This window comes from Helicoverpa armigera, chromosome 1 (assembly GCF_030705265.1).
Source record: "Helicoverpa armigera isolate CAAS_96S chromosome 1, ASM3070526v1, whole genome shotgun sequence".
Taxonomy (NCBI): Eukaryota; Metazoa; Arthropoda; class Insecta; order Lepidoptera; family Noctuidae; genus Helicoverpa; species Helicoverpa armigera.
Genome location: NC_087120.1, coordinates 18,654,747 through 18,671,077, shown reverse-complemented (window position 1 = coordinate 18,671,077; position 16,331 = coordinate 18,654,747). Strand labels below are relative to the sequence as shown.

The 16,331-nt window shown below is 46.1% G+C and overlaps 1 protein-coding gene across 1 annotated transcript in view; it reads left to right on the top strand.

Annotated features, from left to right (window-relative positions):
- LOC110373889 (uncharacterized) overlaps positions 1-16,331 on the top strand; it is a 112,027-nt gene that overhangs the window by 83,846 nt on the left and 11,850 nt on the right. Inside the window, 4 exon segments of the mRNA XM_064036709.1 lie at positions 2,073-2,225; positions 2,717-2,895; positions 4,327-4,530; positions 14,280-14,426. Of these exon segments, the coding sequence (XP_063892779.1) occupies positions 2,073-2,225; positions 2,717-2,895; positions 4,327-4,530; positions 14,280-14,426 (683 nt within the window).

The following is a 16,331-nucleotide window of genomic DNA, read 5'->3' as shown; positions in this document are numbered from 1 at the left end:
TATCAGGTTAGTTTACTAACATAAAAGTTACTAGGAACAAATATTTTACTCATCATAATGCCGCTGTTGTTTTTTCCTGCTTTTCAATGTCATTTTGGTTTTGACGTGTACTGTTTTGTTAGGTTATATTTATTATGGTGACTGTTAGAGCGTCGTTAATTATAGTGCTTAGTTATAGTAGAGGCCAGGTCAAGTTGTTAAGTTATATTATTATTATTTTTTTACACCTTGACCTGAACTCCCCTAGCGTTCAGTACAATGTAATTTTTTTCTGAGCGAATGCGTAAGCGTTGCGATTTTGACATACTCTAGCGAATTTAATTGCAAAGCGAGATTAAATACATACATATGTACACCAACATGTTCATATAACATTTCTGATTTATTTATACAGCTGTGGTGTTCAATGTACGGCCGAATCCCATAAGAAACAATACGGCCGCGTTGCCATGGAAACCAAGGTGTTTATCGTTCCTGAACTTTTATAGAAAGGCTTAATTGCGAATTTTACACCACAGTTATTATAATATTATTTTATAATTATTAAATTGATACTATAAAAAGGTTTGAAACACGATTTTATACGAATGTTAGGCAAGACTTCTTTATAGATTAAATTTAATCAGTGTTTAGAAGATAAGGCCGATAAAGTCATTGAACTTTATGACTTTAATATCAAGAGTATTGATTAAATTAGCTCGTATTCGATTACAATCTCTGCCTTGCGGTTGTATTGTTTCTTAAGGCGGTTTTATCCGACAGAAGACAGGGCAATTGCGAAATCACTCTCATACTAACTTGTATGTTTATATCAAGATTAGTTACTACTGGCTTCCATCTGTATCCTGAGGGAAATACTTCCTGCACATTGATAAAAAATGGCTCATATGATATTCTGATATACAAGCTACATTAATGCCAAGTTTCATAAAAATCCATCCAGTAGTATTTTCAGGAAAGCTGAACAAACATCAATACATATCAATCTCACACTTATAATATTAGTAGAATGATACATTGTGTGTACGCACACAGATTGAATCTAACGACCAAATTGATGCAGACTGGTATTCCCACAGATATATAGTGAACGTTTTTCCTTATACCTATAATAGGAATAGCTTTGCCTTGTTACACAACTGAGGAAATCTGATAGTATTGGGCTATACCAATGTATGACACAATACAAATAAATCTGTAACTTTTATGATACATAACAGCTAAATAAATATATTGTTATAATAGCATACCTTAGTCGTTAAATTGAAAACCATTTTTATGCAGCAATGCATTTAGAAAAATAAATTGCACTTTATGCAGGCAAATAGAGTAAAATTGTTATTGCTATATGCGCGATATTATCATAAATGTTTTCTATGCGTCTTGCCCTGCCTTCTGTACTACAAATAACTTAACCCGAAATACTCAAACTTCACTTAACTTAGGTTTTTCTGTCGCAGTGACTTTCGTAACAGAGATAAAATTATCTTTGAGCAGCACTTAAAAATTAAGTGACGTTTCTGTGCTCGGTAGTTAGGGCCGTATATTATAGTCAAGTGTGACATACATAGTTACCTGCAATTTATATAAATTATTCTGTATAGCTGTCATATTCAGTCTTCAGTGTCATTTGTGAACACTTGATGGCAACACCCACTCGAAATTATTATCCAGTTTAATCTGCATTTAGGTATTGTTGCCAGGTGCTTGAGTATCTTTATTGTAGACTATTTTATGCATTTGTTTACGGCTCAGAGTTTAGGGTGCAAAGCACTATGACAGCGAAATCAATTCCAGCGTATTTTTTACAAAAATTAACACTTCCCTTCGGTGGAGATTGTAATATTACAGTTGCTCAATCAATAGGCTTGTAGGTCGTAGATCCTAGAATCTAGGATACTTGACATTACCAAATTATTCAGCGATGATTTACTTTGGCCACCAATACCCCAACATTGGCCAGCCAAGACCAATTTCAAGTTTGCCAACTGGCATGCATGTTGCACCTCTAGCTTAATGTTGGCCACCAACATACATTGGCCAGCCAAAACCAATTCGAAGTTTGCCAACAGGAGTCCGCGCAGCGCCTCTATGGGACTCGCAGCGCCACAAGTATGTGGGCATGCTCACCATCACGGACTTCATCAAGATACTGCAAATGTACTACACCAGTCCCAATGTCACCATGGAAGAACTTGAGGAGCACAAACTTGAGACTTGGCGCGGTGAGTTAAAACATGTCATCTTATGTATTCAAAACATGGTCTATGTAAATGCTCCAAGTCTCCCGAGCCTTTTCCCAACTATGTTGGGGTCGGCTTCCAGCCTACCCGGATGTAGCTGAGTACCAGCGTTTTACAAGGATCGACTGCCAATCTGACCTCCTCAACCCAGTTGCCCAGGCAACGGCCTGGATCGGCCGTGACGTTACGAAAACAAGTTCTACTTCTATTACTCTAGTATTGTATTCATGTACTCAGAAAGGAAAGTCCATCTTAAAATCTCCTAAGAGTTCAATATAGGTATAAGCTTAACAAATCTCAGTCGCCTTGAGGTAAGCCAGGACTCTTCAACCTGGTCTAAGTTGACGATCATTCAAATATATTCAACCTTCATTGGTGGCACCATGTAGCGTGATGTTCACATCTCCTCCAAATTCATACAACATAATCCAAAAACTACTTTTCTCCTAAACAAAAGCTGCCGACATTTTCAGAAGTTCTGCAAGGGTCGGTGATGCCGCTGGTGTCCATCGGTCCCGACAGCTCGCTGTTCGAGGCCATCCGAATGCTGATCACCAACCGCATCCATCGGCTGCCCGTCATCGAACCGGAGACAGGCAACGTGCTCTACATACTCACGCATAAGAGGATACTGCGTTTTCTATTTTTATATGTGAGTATAGTTCTTGTGTCAAAAATATTGCTTATATGATAAAAAAGTGAGAGATTCATCATCTTCCGAGCCGCTTTTCTAACCTTTGTTGGGGTCGGCTTCCAGTTTAACCCGATGCAGCTAAGTACTAGTGTTTTACAAGGAGCGACTGCTCTATCTGACCTCCTCAACCCAGTTACCCGGGCAACCCAATACCCTTGGTTAGACTGGTGTCAGACTTACTGGCTTCTGACTACCTGTAACGACTGCCAAGGATTTTCAATGACATTCAGGAAAAACTGTTTACCTGCCCATCCGAAAAAAAATTGAGATTGAGTTCAAAATTAGAGATTGACTTGCTGCACAATTTAGGTTATAAAAAAGATAGATTGCCTTTATAAGTGTTGTGGTGGGTCATAAAAGAGAAAGGTGTGCCTGTAAAGTACGTGGAGTTACTTACGGGCGATCCTGTTCGTATGTCCGATCGTCGATAACTGACCAGTTCAGTGTGGCTGTGGGCTTACATCAAGGGCCTACTTTAAGTCCATACCTCTTCCTACTAATTATTGTGACCTTCGCATTGCCCTTAAACTTAAAAGAAAGATCTACAAGACGAAAGTCGGACTTGCTGTCCTGTATAGTTTAAAATGCTGGCCCACAAAAGCGACGAATGGATGATAATTGCATGCGGCAGAGATGAGAATGTTAAGAGGAATGTGTGGTGTTACGCGAGTGGATAGAGTGAGGAAAGAGGACACTAAAGAAAACTGAATGTGGCAAAGGTAACCGAAAAGCCGGAAGGGGAAGGCTAACGAAACTATGGATTTATTGATAGACAACACCATACCGTCTAGCTCTCTTCCTCTTCCAGTCATTGTACCTACGAATTAAGATTCTCTCACACTTCGAGTTCATGTCTTACGTCGCACCCGCTCGTTGTTTTCAATAACCCATTTCCCACAGGAGTCGGGTGCTGCCCCTGCGCGTGCCCGTGGGGTACACCCTAGCTCCATCGCTCATCATATATTCACTTAACTTGCTGCATTAGCTTGTGCTTAATTCTTACAGCCAGCCGCCTGCCTGTCGCTAACCCTCCTTGGGAATAGGGGGTATCACCTTACGGGTTGCCCAAAGTGGTGGTGGTATGCACTAGGACATAACTCCCTTAGTATGAAACCCATGAGAGAAGAATGGGGAGGCCTTCTTCTGATCCGGAACCGTCACGATGATGATGATGATTTTAATGTGTTAGAATACTTTAAAACATTCTGCTTTTTCCACAATTTCAAAGAAATTTGTCACCAGAAAATACATGGCTCACAAAAATAGTTCGACCTTAACTCATAATAGGCATACCAAAACGACTATATACTTTGTTTCTTCTATCTCCTGTGTATATGTTTAATGATTATAATGTCCATATTAATGATCTTGACAATATCTCAATTCCAGATAAACGACTTGCCAAAGCCCGCGTACCTGCAACGCAAGCTCCGTGACCTGCGCATAGGCACTCACAATGACATCGAGACTGCTACCGAAGACACGTCAATCATAGACGCTCTGCGGAAATTCGTCAACCGTCGCGTCTCTGCGCTCCCCATCATCGACAGTGATGGACGTCTGAAGGACATTTATGCCAAATTCGACGTCATTGTAAGTGTTAATTTGGTTTATTTTGAATCTTAATGGTTTGACTCGAATGTTGTTGTTTCTCTTTTGTGATGAAAATATCTGGTGGCAAGTAGTGGAGATTTTGTTTTTTTAAATATCTGAGTGCGTTGAAGTCTTCATTTTTGTCTATGTATGTATAGTTTAAAAAATGTCAATGGTGAATCGAATACCTAATAAAAATGTATCTGCTATAGGTATCTGCGGAGCGACGATGAAGTTAGGGCTACTTTTTAGTAACTCAACCAAAAAACAGTGTCGCCGTCGCCTTTTTTTTGTTTCCTTTTAAATTGTGCAATCCAGAGCTACTTCAAACAATGACGTAGTCTTCTTTTTCCCCCGGGACTTGGGTGAATCTACGGGAAACCGTTTTCATTACTATTTCCTGAGCATCGCCTTTGATTCTGTGTACTCTATGCTATTCGTGTCGTAAATTAAATTCTCGTGGAAGTCTGACATCGCCCCGCAAAATGTTCTACTAGAGTAGGTAATTCGATAAACTTGTATGTGCGGGGTATAAATGCATTAGGTTGCAGCGCCGGTTTTCATAGACACTATTTATGTACTAATAAGTGTTTATGAAGTTAGTTTACGTTCTATAAACTTAAATTGCCCTCGCTGTAAACAATTCACAAGAGGATCTGACCTTAACGTAATATTAAAACTAGTTCTTCCAAAATATTCGTGCTCGATTCCTCCTGACTGAGCAGTGTGAGTTCATTAGGCCAAGTATTTGCACTTTGTATACCAGCATTTCAGCTTCTTCTCAGGCCGCCTATGCGATGATCGTCCGCCGCCGGGATTGTTTAGGGCGGCCACGTTTACGCTTCCCTTATGGATTCCAGTCTAGGGCTTGCCTCGAGATGTGATCGGGTCCCTTCGGAGCGTGTCTCCGATCCAGTTCTAGTTGCGACGTTTGAACTGCTGGTCGATCGGTGTCTCATCGCAGCGTTCCCACAGTTATATGTTGGAGATTTTCTCGGGCCAGTATATACCGAGAATACGAAGGGAGCGATTGACGGAGACCTAGAGCTTGCACGAGATGTCTTTTGTGGCCTTCCACGTTTCGCATCCGTACAGCAATACAATATTGACATCGGACTGGAATATCAGCTTAACTCTCCTGGTCAGTTTCCGTGATTGCCACACAGGACGAAGCTGTGCGAAGGTTGCTCTCCCGTTGGCGATCCTCGAGGTGATGTCCTCCTCGGTCCCTCCTGTTTCCGACACAAGACTACCGAGGTAGGTGAACTTGTGGCCCCTCATTACTCCCTCTGTGCCGATGAGCAACGGTAATGAGCTCACTCCGCACCTCATTTGCTGGGTCTTCCGGGTGCTAATTTTCAAACCCGTCTCCATGGCCTCTCGTCGTAGGTCGTCCAGTTTGTCTTGCATGTCGGTTCGCATGTGGCTCAATAGGCATAGCTCGTCGGCATAATCTAGATCTTCCAAGACGTTGTATAGTCCCCACTATATGCCGCGGCGCTTGTTTTTGGTGGTATGGTTCATGATGCCATCAAGAACAACAAGGAAGAGGAGGCGAAAGGAGACACGGTATGTCCTCCGAGATGAGGCCATCGTGAGTTACCCTATAAGAATATTTCCCGTAGATGGCCTTAAATTATGGTCGTGATCTTCTCGGGACTCCAATTTCACGAAGCCGGTCCCAGATGCAATTCCATCGCAGCGTGTCGAAGGCATTTCCGAAGTCCACAAAGGTCAAGTACATTTCCCTCTGCCACTCTGATGCCAGTTCGCGGATTATGCGCAAGGTGTTGATCTGGTCTGTGCATGATCGGTTGGGACGGAAGCTAGCCTGCTCTTTACGCAGAAGAGGCTCGACGGCCCCCGACAACCTGTCCAGGATGATCTGGCAGAGCACTTTGGTAAGAGTTGAGAGCAAAGTGATGCCTCTCCAACTGCCACATTCACTCAGGTCTCCCTTCTTGGGTACGGTGATGAGAAGGCCTTTGTTCCAGTCATCAGGTAACTGTTCGGCTGATCAGATGTTCCGCAAAAGGGGAGTCAGCTCGTTTATGCGTTCATTTCCACTGTGGTGAGGTCGACTCCTGGGGCTTTTCCATTTTTCAGCCTACGGATAGCCTTCACTACCTCCTCCCCTGTAGGAGGAGACACATCAATGTCCAGGTTTGATGTGGGCAAGCTGGCAGCAGGTATGGCCGTGGTTACGGGGTCATTTATGACTCGGAAGATTTTCTCGAAGAGCGCCCGCCAGCGTTGAAGCTGTCCCTGCAATGTCACAATCAGCTGGCCCCCTTTGTCTTTTAAGGACTTTTTCTTCTTCTGGTTCCGATTCCCGGCCAAGGTCTTCGTCACCTTGTACATCTCCCTGCGATTGAGGATTGAGAGTTAGCATAGCAGCGCGTTGTGCGCAATCCGCAACACTGTCAGCCCATACTCGTCGGTCATGGTGAGTACTGCGGTAGATTTTCCTGCGTATCAGGCAGTATTGCAGCTTCAGGTCTTCGCGCACTTCTACGTCGCTGGTTGCCAGAAGTTGAAGGTGGAGCTGGCGCCTTTCTTCAATAAGGTTCCAGGTTCGTTGTGAAATCCAGTCCTCACGAGCGTGTGTTTTACGTCCAAGAACTACGGAGCTGGTCTCTGTGTAGGTCATTATGATGTGGTTCCACTCCGCGTTGTCAGAAATAGTGGAGTCTGATCTGGACCGCACCTCGGCTACGACTAGATGGTGGTCGCTGTCGATATCCGCGCCACGACGGTTTCGGCCGTCGAGCAGTGATGATCGCCATTTGGAGCTGATGGCAAGTTGGTCGATTTGGTTCTTAGTGATTCCATTGGGTGAATTCCATGTATACTTATGATGGTCTCCATGTATAAAAAGCGTGCCTCTGATGGTCAGGTCGTTGTCCTGGCAGAACTCCAAGAATCTCTCCTCGTTCTCGTTCCGTACTCCCATCCCGTGTATACCCATGTGTCTTTGACAGCCGTCGTTGTCTGTGCCAACCTTGGCATTCAGGTCTCCCATGACTATAACTATGTACTGTTTGCGGATGTTTTTTCAAGGTCTGGTTGAGTGCACTGTAGTAATCGTCTTTTTCTTCCTCTGGAGCCGGGTTTTTAGGTGCATAGCACTAAACGACGGTTATCTTGCGGGCTTTGCTGCTAAACCGGTCTGTAATGATTCTCTCTGAGATGGGTTTCCAGTCCAGTAGGCTCTTTGCGGCGTCAGAAAGGAGGAATCCCACGCCGTTTTCACGTATGTCCTCTTCGTCTTCCTTCCCGGAGTAAAGAAATGTAAGGTGAACTAAGAACGTCCAGGGGGGACGTTCTCAGTTCACCGAATCCGTTTCTGCACACTTCGCCGAGACCGAGTATCTACAGTTTGTATCGCAACATTTTTGTTTCTGCTTGGGCTAGTCGGCTATCTTCGCTCAATGTTCGCACGTTCCAACAAGCAATTCGTGTCCGTATTTCCATGCCAAAGGTCGTCGTAGTTTGATCGGTCTAGTTTTGCACTGTTTCAGTTTCTTTATTATTTTGGGTAAGCGAGTGATTAGCCCACTATACCCTAGCCTACTGGTGGTTCTGCCACCTTGAAGCCCGTAGGCGTGCTCGAGTTTCCTCCCTGATTCCTCCCTGAAACAGAACCAATCTCGGTTCTGTTTTGAGGCACAGAAGACTCGCCTTTGCCCTGCACCTTCAACTCAGCTGCACATCGTGGTGGTGGCCACACGATTGAGCGGTACAGCAGTTCCTAGGAGGGATGGCGAGGACGTTGGTGACTCGGACTGGCCAGGGCTCTGCTCAAATTCGGTGTTTCACCAGTAACACAGCAGATGGTTTCTTGGCATTTTATAGGTAATGCTGGTCCCACATCCAGCGATTCCCACCAAGACCATATCCTGGCTCCGCCCCCCCCCGCATTTTTGACACGGCGATAAGAAGGCCCTTGTTCAATCGTCAGGAAGCTCTTCGACTTCTCAGATATGCTGCAGCAGGGGTTAGGGCGTTTGCAGCTGTAATCTCGTTAGCCTATAGCATTTTCGCTGATGTCAGTTGATAGACAGGGACTTTTTGAGGACAAACTGTCTTCCAATGAGGTGTTTCAGGGGTTGCCTGGGATGCGAAAGATTTCCTAGCAATGTTCCTGCCAGCGTTTAAGCTGCCCTTCCGATGTCACAATTAGCTGGCCATCTCTGCTTTTCAGAAGTTAACTTACTTGATGTGAATTCACTCCTCGTCGACAATGTAGCAGTTTGTATCTCAGCATTTCTTCTGCCTGCCTGAGGTAGTCGGCTGTCGTCACATTCCAATAAGCAATTCGTGTACTTGTTTTATACTAAAAGCCGTTGGTATAAGATCGGTCCGGTTTTGCACTGTTTCGGTTTCGACAACCTTTTTAACTAAGGTAAGCCTATCCCGAAGGTGGGGGTGCCACCACGGAACCTATGGGTATTCCTGGTTTTGTGCTTGTATCCTTTCTAGTGAGGAGTCTCCGTTTTGAAGCGCAGACGTGGCTTTTCTCCCTGCAACCTCAGCTCACCTGCATCTCTTGGATGGCGGAAGCACAGATGCAGAAGATTCCATATGAACGAGCGTGGACGTGGATGACTTCGACGGGCTAGGACTCTGCTAGGACTCTGCAACATTTCAGGGAGTTACTAGGCATTTCTGGGCAATGCTCTTCTCACTATCAACAATTCCCGCCAAGCTAGCAAAGCTTCTCTCCAACTAAGAGGAGTAGTCTCTGTTTTGAGGCGGAAAATGTTCTCCTTCCAGAAGAAAGTCGCAGTTCGCAGAAAGTCCTATGTCACCTAGTTAGGGCAGAAGGGATCCTTAGTGCTCCACTATCGCATCCGGTCTCGAGCTCCGCGCTTGATCTCCTCGCTTGTCTATAGTAACTGTCTCTGCGGTGATCGTCCTCCGCCAAGATTGTTTAGGGACGACCACGTTCCCACTTTCCACTTTGACGAAGGCAGCGATTGACGAAGACCTGGAGTTTACGCGAGATGTCTTTTGTGGCGTTCCACGTTTCACATCCATAAGGCAATACGGTTATACAATTTTACCGCAATTCCTTGAGCTTTACTATTCCCCTAGTCGTTGCAGTAGTTGTGCAAAGATTGCTCTTCCTTTGGTAATCCTTCAAGTGATGTCCTCTTCGGTCCTTCCTGTTTCTGACACAATACTGCCAAGGTGATGTAAATTTGTGAACCCGTACCACCACCGCGGTACCGATGAGCAACAGTGATTGGCACGTCACTCAGCACCTAATTTCCTGGGTCTTCCGGGTGTTGATTTTTAGTCTCGTCTCCATAGCCTCTCGCTGTAGGTCGTTTTATTTGGCTTGGTCGTCAGCATTGTCAAATCTTGCAGTACATTGGGCAGCCCCCTCTTTAAGCTATGGCGCTCGATTTAGATGGTATGAACCTTGATGCCCAGAACGATAAGGAAGAGGAGTGTGAGAGGAGGCCTGTGCCCAGCAGTGGGACGATAAAAAGACTGTAACAGTAACAGTTTTTGTAAGTCTTAGTCTGTGTGTTTTGTAAGTCTTACAGAGCTCAAGTACATTTCCCTTTGATAGGCATCTGAGAGGGAAATGTACTTGAGTTCAAGGACTATGCGGAACGGAAGGTGATGGTTTGGTCTTTGCACGATAGGCTGAGTCGGAAGCGAGCTTGCTCTTTGAGAAAAAGAGTTTCGATGGCCCTCGACAACCTGTCCAAGATGATCAGGCAGAGCACATTACAAGGAATCGAGAGCAAACTGATGCACTTGGTTAGGATAACTCTTCGGCTAACCACATGTCCCTCAAAAGGGGCATCAGCGCGTTTGCAGCGGTCGTATGTCTCCTCTTAGCTTTTCCGCTGTGATTAGGTCGACTCCTGAGGCTTTTCCATGTTTTAGTTTGCTGATAGCCATTAATACCTCTTCTCCTAGGAGAGAATACAGCAATTTTGAGGTTTTGTGTGGGCAAGCTGGCTGCTGGTATGGTTGCGGTTACGGGGTTGTTTCGAACTCAAGAGATTTCCTCAAAATCCTCTCGTCAGCGCTGAAGCTGTCCCTCCGATGTCACGATCAGCTGGTCTACGTACCAGCCAAGCACATCAGTGAAGTTTGGGTCGAGCCGGACTACCAGGTCTCATAGATTTTTACGGCATGGATGCTTTAGGAAGGGACTGCATGACATGAGGCTGAGTAAGGTGGCTGAATGCTACTGCGAAGAAGACGACAAGTGCTTGGATCACATAATTTGGAGGTGTCCACTTTACTTTTATATTAGCTAACTGAGATGTAGCCTGTAGGAATAAGGTGTTGGTTAGGTCTGGCAGCTAAGGGTAAGGTTTTCCCAATTGTGTTAGGTTCGCAGATGCCGCCCCAGAATGGGGAGAAAGGCAATCGCGGCCAGGACTAGAACTTGTAAAGGACTCAATAAGCGACTGCGGAGATAGGCCTGTTTAAGTATGGGCTATGTCCGCAGTCGCCTCCCTGACTTTCAACATCCATATGACAAGGATGTCAATGGGGCCATGGGTGGGTGCCCTTTTTTGGCTTTCAAAGGCTTCTGCATCCTATTCTTCTGCTTCTGGCTTCTGGTATCCTGCCGAGGTCTTCGTCGCCTTGTACATCTCCCTAAAATTACCAGAGTTAGCAGCCCGATGGGTGCAATCCACAAGTGCATCAGCCCATACTCGTCTGTCATGACGAATAAGGTTGGTTTACCAAATTTGTGCGAGAATGCGTTGCGAGGAATGTGTTTTTCAAAGTCAAAGTATACTGTACCAGCCAGTTCATAGACGGACATATTTTTCTCGCACAGCTTTGGTGGAAAACCAGCCTAATAATAATGTAATCAGGTGGTATTGAAGAATCAGGTCTTCTTGCTAGGAGTTGAAGATGGAGCTGGTGATGGAGTGGCTTTTTTGATGATGGAGCTGGTGATGGAGAGGTTCTTTGTGACATCAAAGTCCTTACGAGCATATGTTTTGTGTCCTAGAACAACAGATCTGGTCTCTTTGTAGGCCATTTTTATGTGGTTCTACTCCACGTTGAGAGAAGGCATGTGTCACTCATGGTCTTCCGTGTGTTAATTTTTAGTTATTTCTGCACAGTCTCTCTTTTTAGGTCGTCTTATTTGTCTTGCATGTCGGTGCTTGTTTGGACAGAGGTCGTCAGCATAGTCCAAACCTCCAAGACGCCGCGCTTATTTTGGATGGTATGAATCTTGATGCCTTCTTGGACGATAAGAAAAAGGAGAGGTGACAGGAGTCGCGAGACGAGGCCATCGTGAGTCACCTTCCTAGAATATTTCCTGTAGATGGCCTTAATTATGGTCGTGCTCTTCTTGGGTACTCCAATTTTACACGGCCGGTCCCACACAAAAACACGATAGCGTCCAGTTACCGTTATACCGTTATGATTGCCACATTCACTTAGTTTCAGCCATCGGGTTACTTTTCGGCTGACCAGATGTTCCGCAAAAGGGGCGAAATTGCGTTCGATGTGGTGGTTTTGTCTGCTTTTAGCATATCCGCTGTGATGTGGTCGACTCTTGGGCATTCCTATTTTTACATTTACGGAAAGCCTTCAATACCTCTTCCCGTATAGGACCGGACACGTGGCTGGCCGTGGTTACGGGGTCGTTTGGAACTCGAAATATTTTCTCAAAGTGTTCCCGCCAGTGCTTAAGCTTTCCCTCCGACATCACGATCAGCTGGCCTCCTTTGCCTTTCAAAGACCGAAGTCTTCTTTCTTCTCTTCTTTTCTTCTCCTCTGGTTCTGGATCCCGGCCAAGGTTTGCGTCGCCTTGTCCTTCTCCCTAAGTTAGTTGAAGTAAGCAGCGCGTTGGGCAACCGCAACAGTGTCAGCTCATAAACATATGTCATGACAGCATATCAGGTGGTATTGCAGCATCAAGTCTTTAAGCATTGCAACGTCGCTGGTTGCTAGGAGTTGAGGGGGAGCTGGCGCCTCTTCTTCTGCGGTTCCAGGTTCGTTGTGATATCCAGTCCTCACGAGAAAGTGTTTTGTGTTCTAGAACAATGGAGCTGGTCTCTGTGTAAGCCAATTTTATGTGGTTCCACTTCACGTTGACAGAAGAAGTGGAGATTTCGTAGCTCTGGCCGAAAAGCTTCGCTTGCGTCGGGGTCCACTAGCTATTGACGTAATTCGTTTTGATGGCTCGGCTACGACTAGATGGTGATTGCTATCGATTTCCTCACCACGACGTTTACGGACGTCGAGCAGTGACGAACGCCATTTGGAGTTGATGGCAAGTTGGTCGATTTGAATCTTGGTGGTTCCATCGGGGGACTTTCATGTATTCTTACGGTATCCAAGAGTGAATTCTATGGTCAAATCGTTGTCCTGGCAAAGCTCCAAGAATCTGTTCCCGTTCCGTACTTCCTTCACGGGTAAACATGGATACCCATGTGTCCTGACAGCTGTTGTTGTCTGTGCCTACTTTGGCATTCAAGTCTGCCATGATGATAATATGTCCTGTTTGCGGAGGTTTTTCAAGGTCAGATCAAGTGCACTATTCTAGCACGATTTGGTGGCATGGAGGGAGCGATTGTCGCAGCACAGATTAGGGCAGTCTCTTCTTTTAAGTGGGTCGACAGGAGACATGGAGCCTTCACCTTCCGCATGACGCAGATCCTCATCAGACATGGAATCTGCATCGAATCGGATGGGAGGTGGGGCTCGGGTGTCACCACTTTGCGGATGGCCCGAAGAGCATATAGTCCAGGTGTACCCTGACTGGAAAAAGTACCGCCGTTTCCTCGTGGTGGCATTTAGGCCCTGGTTAAAGCCATGGTCCAGACAGAAAGGGAATGGGGTGTCGACGCCTCCTTCTTTACCTTCCAGGTGGTCCCATAATCATCAGGTCAGGATCTGATGATGGAAACCTTGAGAAATCGTGGGTAACTTTCAAAAATTGTAGGCATACGCAGAGTAAAACTTGACACCAAGGCGTATGTCTGATAACACTACGCAATGGTGAAGGTTTAGAGCTGACCTGATGATGGAGACCAGTTAAGGTCGAGGGAACTCGTCAACTGAATGTGTAAACTACCTCGTGTTTGGCTTTATATTATTTGTATTGACGAGACCTTTGCAACAGTAAAGGTATGGAGCAGACCTGATGGTAGACACCAGAGTAGGTCGAGGGAACTCGTCAACTGAATATGTGACATACCTCGTGTTTGGGCTTATATTAATCGTATTGCTGAGAACTTTCCACTTTTGCAGATAGTGACAACTATGCTTGTCACTGAAAAGCTAAGAATAAAAAACGTTTTACAAAAAAATCTAACCGACTCCCAAAAACACTGAAAAGCAAAAACTATTCTTAGGTGCTTCGGCCTAGAAGTCAGTGTCTCTAAAAGATGTACCTAAGTTTATTTCGCCACCGACTTCTAGCCCGATGCACCTAAGTAAAGTTATTTTTTGCTTTTCAGTGTTTTTGGGAGTCACACAGTTCATTTTCGAGGCCGGCCTCTAAACCTAATATTTTACCTAAGTTAGTACATATATTTTATTAAGTATATTTACAGACTAAAACTATTAGCACACTTGACACAACATACAGTACATCAATCTGAAGGCCAATTCTTTTTTTACACGACATACTTAATTATGCAGTAATATGGAAGAAGTTACTAAAAGACCCAACCTACTTACCCAAACGATTTTTTACTCACACGTTACCGTAAAAAAGATGTTTCTAATTGATTTTTTTCTTATTCCAGAACCTGGCAGCTGAGAAAACGTACAACAATTTGGACGTGTCCCTGAAAACGGCGAATGAACATCGCAACGAGTGGTTCGAGGGCGTCCAGAAATGCACCCTGGATGAAACTCTCTTCGATGTCATGGAGAGGATAGTTCGCGCTGAAGTAAGATAAAATGCTATACTTTTTACGTCAAATTAGGTTAAAAATCAGAATTTTGGGCGTACTTACGATAGTTTCATAAACACTAGTACAACACGCTTTTATTAATAGTAAGTGGACTTTAAGCAGCGGTGAGGGAGTGTCAGACTCTTACTGACTAAAAACCGTCGGCCCTGCTGGGCCCCGCTGGGGTTGCTGACATCTCTTTGAGAAGCGCGTGGAACAACGCGCGCCGTCGACACGGGTCTGTCGTCTAAGTAGACAGAGGGACGATGAGCCACCCGAACTCACCGCCCACAGACCCACGCCTACGGTGGCCGGGAATCACCTCGCGACACCCGGAGCCCGTGTTGTTTACTTGGTCCGGCACGGCGGCTGGAATGAGAGGTGCGAACTCTGTCGTTCCGCCTCCTCCTTCTCGAGCATTTCGCAGAAGAAGGCAACGGCATCCCAATCCCTCTTGCCCCAGATAAAAGCCTGGATCAGGGCCGGACCCGAGAGGTCGCCACCGTCTATAGCCTCGGCCAGGACCCGGCGATGACCTTCTCACGAAGGGCACACCTGGACTGTGTGGTCCACCGTGTCCTCGGGGCTGTCCGCACAGTGGTGACACCAGGGCGCCTCCTAACGACCGATTCGATGCAGATACCTCCCGAAACAACCGTGTCCGGTGAGGAACTGCTTCATGCGGTACGTGAGGGTGCCGTGACTCCTCCCGAGCCACTCCTCAAAGAGGGGACTTACCGCCACGATGGTGGCGTGCCCTGCACTGGGTTGCGACAGTCGCTCCCTCCAGGCCACCATGAGATCGCGCCGGAGCTCCGCCCGCTGCGCGACAACTTGCCGCGGCAACGGGGTTTCCCCCCGGCGCAGTGCCTCCTCACGCCAGTCGTACAGGCGCAAGAAGACTCTCGCCTCCAGATCCCACGGTGGCAGTCCCGCTAGTAGGCCAGCTGCTTCGCGGGAGATCGCGCGGTACCCCCGGATTAGCCTAATGGCTATCACCCTTTGGGGCACGTTCAGGTAGTGAACGTCGTAGTTGAACGTCTTGGCAGTCCTTACCGGTAGTTAGAAGCCAGTAAGTCTGAAACCAGTCTTACCATGGGGTATTGGGTTGCCCGAGTAACTGGGTTGAAAAGGTCAGATAGGCAGTCTGCACAGATAGCAGTACTCAGCTGCATCCGGTTAGACTGGAACTCAACCCCAACACAGTTGAGAAAAAGGTAGGCAGATGATGACGTTAAATGCCTATCTTCCGGCTTCGTCATCAGATCTTGAAGCCTTATCGAGGTCAAAGTTTGTTACAAGAACTTTCTAGTAAGTCCAAACAAAAGACAACTATAGTACGATGATCTATCATGAAGTTCCATTTCGCATCTTCCGGCCCCATCAGCAGATCAGTTCATAAACTGTATACAGCTGCCAATTTTCATGTCCCTACGGTCTTCGGAAGACGGTGAAATTGGTTACCTTAGATGCCATTACATGGCAACTGTGGAGGAGGTGATGGCCGTTGTCGTTAGGATGAGTGGGTAGTCCACCGAAGCGGTGAAGGCACTTTACGTCTGGACTTCAAGGGCTTGCGAACCATCTGGCCTGTGACGGCGGCCAAGGTCATCATGTATGGCCGATGAATTTCGACCCCAGACCTCAGCGGTGCTTCCGATGCCATGTGGGAGCTTGCTGCCGATCCCTGTAGAATACCGGACGACATGTCTCCCCATTGTGATCGGGGTAAATGATGGAGCTATCCGACATATAGGCTTCGACCATATGATGAAGGTAGATCCGCACCCGGTGATACCAGAATGCCTCCCTAATGCAACTCCAGGAATGGGTGTTGAAGGCATTGGCGATCTCGAGAGAAACCGCCAAGTTGACCCCACCCTAGGACACAGCATCCTCCAT